We start from the raw sequence: 5797 nt of genomic DNA, 5'->3' as shown, positions 1-5797 counted from the left end.
TTTTCTTCCTCTCTTCCCTCAGCGCGGGCTGTTCCGGGAAGCGCGCGCCCCCTCCTCCCGCCGCGCGCGCCCCCGCCCGCCGCCTCCCTGCCGCCCGCGGGCGCCGCTCTTAAAGGGGCGATGGCAGGCGCGCGGATGGGTCCCGCTGTGGGGACCGTGGGCCGGGCGCGCACGCGCAGTGCCCGCCGCGGGGGGGGGGCGCGGGTACACACACGCAGGCACGGGTGGGGACGGCCACCTGGGGACACACAGCAGGATACAAATGATCGCGGCTACACACACACTCCCCAGATAGGACCAGCCACCCAAATTGTACACCAGGAACACAGCCACACACAGTTGCAGCTACACTCTCGGACGCAGAACTCTGCACACACAGATCCACATAGCTACTGGAACAACTAGTGAGAGTTGCATAAAGCAATAGGCAGTCACACGCGGTGTACCACCCCTTAGAACTACCCCCACACAGCTTGAGAGGGAACAGCCACACACACAGCTCACCCAGGGACACAATGTCACATACACAGACATACACAGTGGCTATCAGAACAACAAAACACGCAGACCACCACTCACATAGACACACACACAGACGCAAGGAGGCTCAACTATGTTACAGCTTCCGACATGCTGGGAAAAGAAAGAGCCATGCAGCTACTTGTGGTCCCCCTGGGGCCTATCCAGGGCTCCACACACAGACCTGGGGTCTCACAGTGCCATAGCTGAGTCAGCATCATACAGTCACATGGCCTGTGGACACTCACAGACACACAACACACAACACAAAACCACACAGGGATACCCGGGTCACACCCAGGGAGCCATCCTCACGGCCCCACAGTCACACCCTGTGTCAATAGTAGTCGCTGGGTGATTGTCAGCTGGGTCATTCCTGCTGCCATTTTTCAACTTCTGTGTTGCCAGCTGTAAATGGGGCGCAGCCCACCTTTAATTGCCCCTCTGCAGGAGTCAGGACAGTAGGCAGTGGGTACCCCATTCCCCCTCCTGGGGCCCTTCTCCTTCCGGGGGGCGTGAGACGGGGGCAGACACTGAGGTAAGGGTCCCAGGGCAAGGTTGCCTGGGAGGGGTGGAGGCCTGTGCACTGGACGTGCTTGCCATGGGTGGGGGGAGGCAGTCCAGTTGTGATTCCAGGTCTGGATGTTTCTGTGAATATCTGCCATAGGTGTTCTTTTTTCCTGTGCATGACTGTGAGTGTGTGTCTGTGTGTGAACACGCAGTTCCCGTGTGAGTGCACCTGAGCATCATTATGCCTGAGGGTTGGAAGGTACCCAGTGAAAGGTTGCTGTCTGGTCACCTGACCCTGGCTCTGCGGGCCAGTGATTGTGTGTCCTTGGCAGTTGTGGGGACGGAGTGACACCGTCAGGTTGCGTTCACAAGTGTGTGTGCGTTTGTGTGCATGTGCCTGTGCCTCCGCGCGTGGGTGGATTGCGAGCTCCCTGGGACCTGTGTTGGGTGATTGTGTGCTCAGGTTTCTTGGTCGTGTGTGTGTGTGTGTGTGTGTGTGTGTGTGTGCGCGCGCGTGCGTCTTGATGGGAGTGCCCCCTCCCACTGTTAGCTGACCCCCTGTTATACCTCCCCCTTAAAGGCTGCGCCCCCCAGCCTTCTGGCTGTCGGGAAGTCGGGAGCCGCTGGGGTTCCAGACAGGCGGAGAGGAAGGGAAGGGCCAGGCTGGCCCCAGCCCCGCCTCCATCCCCGAGGGGCCTCCGCCGGGGTTGGAGGGGGACGCCAGCCCTTCCCACTTCCTGTCCAGCCGGTCGTCCCCTCCCCCCCCCCGCTTCCTCTCCCGCGGGGCCCCCCGAGCCCGGGGCCGGCGTAAAGGAGGGGCCTGAGCTGCGAGGTAGTGGGGGTGCGGCCGCCAAGCTTCTGTAGGGCCTCGAGCAGGCGACTACCAGCGCCCCGGACGCTACCGGCGGACGTGGGCGTCAAGGGCACCCTCATCGTAATACCCGCTCCCACTACCGCTCTCCAGTGCCTACTTTCAACGAGACACAGAGAAAGTGTGGCTCACCCAAGTCACACAGCGTATTGGTGACAACTGGGACACCCAGGCCCTGCGGACGCTCCTCCTGCCACCTCAGGCACCCTTTATTTATATCCCAATGCTCCGTGGCTCCCAGGATTCTGTGTCCTGCGCGGGTCCCTCGCCCTCTCTGAGCCACCGTTCCTTGAGTCGCTGTGAGTCTCCAACCTCCCCACAAACATTTACTGAGCGTCTGTTGTGTGCAGGGCTCTGGGGACCCAGGGAGGACGCGTTGCTACTGCTTGTGGAGCAGAGATTCTGACGGGGAAGGCTGACCGTCTAAAGCTGGCGAGTCAGTAGGATAATTTCAGGGAGTACCACATGCTGGGCAGAGGGAGGGGTTCCCGGTGGAGGACCAAGCGACGGCCGAGCGGGCCCGGCTCCCGGAGCAGGGTGGAGGCGAGGGGAGAGGAGGAGGGAGACGGAGGCGCGAGCTGAGAAGGGGGAGGCGCGGCCGGCTGGAGCGACGAGCGCGGTTCTCATGGCAACGGGGACGGTTCTCCAAACACAGCCTCGGTGCCGGCAGAAAAGTCCGAGAAGAGCGAGCTCTGGGCCCCACGCAGCGTCAGGGAAGCTGAGCCGCAAGCACATCCAAACAGGGCACATGCCTTGCAAAAGCCGAACCCACAGAAGAGCCCCCCCCCCGCCGCACCCATACGAAGGAGGGGCATGGGGGGAGGAAAGTTTTGTTTTGTTTTTTTAATAAGGGGAGGGGTGGATCTGAAAGATTTGAAAGCAAAATGTTCAGACTGCAGTCGCAGAAGTGCAAAGGCCCTGAGGTGGGTGGGTGCACGGTTAAGATTTTGGACGCAGAGCGAGGAGGGCAGTTTGGCTGGAGCAGGGGAAAGAGGAGCCAGATCACTCCCGAGGGGGAGGGTTGAGATCTGTTCCAAAAGCACTAGGGAGCAACGGGAAAGTGTGTAGCCGTGAGGGACAGGATCTGCAACAGGATTTTAAGAAGCTCCATGGGGCTCCTGGCTAGATTGGGATGGCCTGGAGGATGCAGGAGGTTGCCCCGGTAAGAGGCCCAGGTACACACGGCAGGCCCGGGAATTGATTAAGGGGCCCCGGTGGGGACCGCAAGCAGAGAAGGCTAAGGGTCTAGGCTGGATGGTGGACCTGCGATCCCTCCACCAGCTCCCGGTCGCCCCCGTGTGGCTGCGCGGGCAGCCTTGAGCTGATTCTCTACCTCTTGGGATTACCAGCGGGGTTGGGGGCGGTGCCTGGGGGGGAGCCTGAAACTGGCTGTGCTTGTCGAACTCGGGGGGGTTGCCTGGAGGGGAGGCTGTCCCTCCCCACTCCCTTCCAGTCCTTCCGTTCTTCATACCCACCCTTCACAGGCCCACCTCACGGCCTTTACCCTAGCTGTTCCTGCTGCCTGGAGGGCAATTTGGCTCCAGGCCTGGCCTATGCTAGTTCCTTCTTCTCCCCCCATCCTCTCCCTCCTTCCCCTCTTTCTCCTCCCTACCCTTGTATTTGCCTTCCTTGGCCATCTCCCCTAGATTACGGATTCTGCGCTGGCTCTGGTTGGATTCGTCACTGTTAACGATAAAATGGTGCATCAGAGAATCTGCTGGCAGCCTCCACCTCCCACTGGATCTGTCCTCCCTACGGACACAGCCCTGGCGGTCGGTGAATATGTTGCAGGAATCGCTCGGAAGTCTGGTTTGGGTTTTCCTAATGATGGTTTTCCCTCTCCACTGGAGATGGAAGCAGCGCCCCCCCCCCCCCGCGCCCCGCCGTCTCATTAAAGTGGCCGGCTTTGGGAGGGGCCAGGATCCGGAGGGCGGCTCCCGCAGCCCCGCCCCAGCCGAGCGTGGGAGGCGGGCCACAGCTGGGAGCAGGGTCTGGGCCATGAGATGTTTCGTCTCAGAAGCTGTAATTATGGGTAATTTTCTAACTGCAACACAAAAATTAAAACACAAACAACACCGGGAAGGCAGAAGCCGCAGCAGCCGGTGAGCGCTAGAGCAGGGGTGGGAGTTCCCGCCGAGACCTCGCGGGAGGAGCAAGGCCCCGAACCCAGCAGTGCCGGGGGTGGGGGGGCGCAAAGGCTCGCTCAGACGCGCTAGGCTCCCTGAAGAGGAGCCGCAACCCTTTGGAGTTTCAATTTCCTGTACTCCAAGAGCGATCGCCTGGAGGCAGAAGTCCCCGGATGGAGGATGAGCCTGGGTTTGACTCCTGACTGTGCAGGTCCGCTTGTGAGTCTTTGAGCAGGAGGCGACTGAACCCCCAAGTTTGGAGAGCTGCGAGGAACTCTAGGTGAGAGAAGGGACCCATGAGGACTGGAGGAGAAGCCTCCACCAAGCCCACAGCTCCCCCCACAGCACCTGTGTCCATTCTCCACAAGGCTTAGCCTGAGCCAGTACACTGCCCTGCTTCCAGAACTTTCTGGGGGCTCCAGTGCCCACAAATGCCCCTCCTGCCCCTCCTCCCTGCACTTGAATTCCAGAGCCAAACTAATCATTAGAAATTGGTGTGCTCGGCCTGGGATCAGATCATCCCTGGAAAATCCACCCAGCAACCTCATTGGAGAGGCAGCCTATCTTCTCCCCATGTTATAGAATGGGGAAACCGAGCCCCGAGAGGTACTGAGGGAGTCCCATAGGTGACCTAGAGGCAGCACTTCACCCATTGGCCTGCCTGCCCTGTCTGGGTCTGGGATACTCACTCTGGGAAATTGGAGGTGTTTTGTGGAAACCTCAGGCCTGGGGGGAGAAGCAGGGAAGAGAGGAATGTGGGGGGGGGGGAGCCTGTAGCAGCTACAGAGAAAGTTCTGCAGATAAAACTAGGCTCAGCACAGGGAAGCAACTTGCCTGAAGACACAGCAGAGAGTGGAGGACCAGGTCCCACTCTGGAGTGCGCTGTCAACACCCCTCCCTTACCTCTCCTCTCCAGAACTCCGGTCTCTTCCTGCGGCAGAAGAAAGAGTTTCCATGGCACCCTAAGGTCTCACTCTCTTTCTGGGCAGTAAAGGGGAGGGGTCTTTTCTTCCCCCATTTGGAAGACCCTCAGCTTGATAACAACATCGGGGCATGGATACTTGCTAAGCACCAGAAACTGGGTACTTTTTGTTCACGATCCTGTTGTATGCATCCTGCTCATCCCTACCCCAAGGCCTTTGTATGTCTGTTCTCCCTGCTTGGGACAACTTTCCCCGAGCTGTTTCCCATAGCCTGCTTCTCTTCATCCTACAGGCCTCAGCTCCAGCGATGTCCTCTCAGAGAGGCCCTCCAACCTGGGTCACGTTGGATTTTCCTGAAAATCTTGTTTTTGCACATTGATTTCCTATGTGCCCAGTAATCCATGAGGTCCATGAGGGCAGGGGATTTGAATGTTTTGTTCAGTGCTTAGAGAGAGCAATGCTTGGCACACACCAGGAGATCAATAAATACCTGTTGCTAAGCAAGAATTAAAAATTACCACTGCCCCCCTGTGCTGGAATCCAACACCTCCAGCATCCCCAGGGGTCTCAGCCTGATTGTGACACAAACTGTCATTACCATCCTCCCATCATTACCATCCTCCCTAGCCAGGGTGGAGTCTGGAGGTCCAAAGGGCCAGGGACCAATTTTCTGCCTCTGCCAAGGCCACCAGGGCTTGCAATTCTGAGTATGGCCACACGAGGACAGCAGAGACACGCAGCTCCAACTCCTGAGGGTCCCCGCAGGCCTCCCCCTGGTGCCTCTTTGGAACAGCTCTTGAGATCTCAAGTTTCAGGCTTGGAATGTTGTCAGCTTCTCTTGACCTTGC

At 59.1% G+C, this 5797-nt stretch overlaps 1 protein-coding gene across 1 annotated transcript in view; it reads right to left on the bottom strand.

Annotated features, from left to right (window-relative positions):
* The window catches only part of SSBP4 (single stranded DNA binding protein 4), a 16791-nt gene extending 14409 nt beyond the window's left edge, over positions 1–2382 (bottom strand). Inside the window, exon 1 of the mRNA XM_034657198.1 lies at positions 2363–2382. Coding sequence (XP_034513089.1) covers positions 2363–2367 — 5 coding nt within the window. The 5' untranslated portion in view covers positions 2368–2382. The remainder of the gene's footprint in view (positions 1–2362) is intronic.
* Between the last annotated feature and the right edge of the window lie 3415 nt (positions 2383–5797).

The sequence above is a fragment of the Ailuropoda melanoleuca genome, chromosome 4 (genome assembly GCF_002007445.2).
Source record: "Ailuropoda melanoleuca isolate Jingjing chromosome 4, ASM200744v2, whole genome shotgun sequence".
NCBI lineage: Eukaryota > Metazoa > Chordata > Mammalia > Carnivora > Ursidae > Ailuropoda > Ailuropoda melanoleuca.
This window is presented reverse-complemented; position numbering and strand designations above follow the sequence as displayed.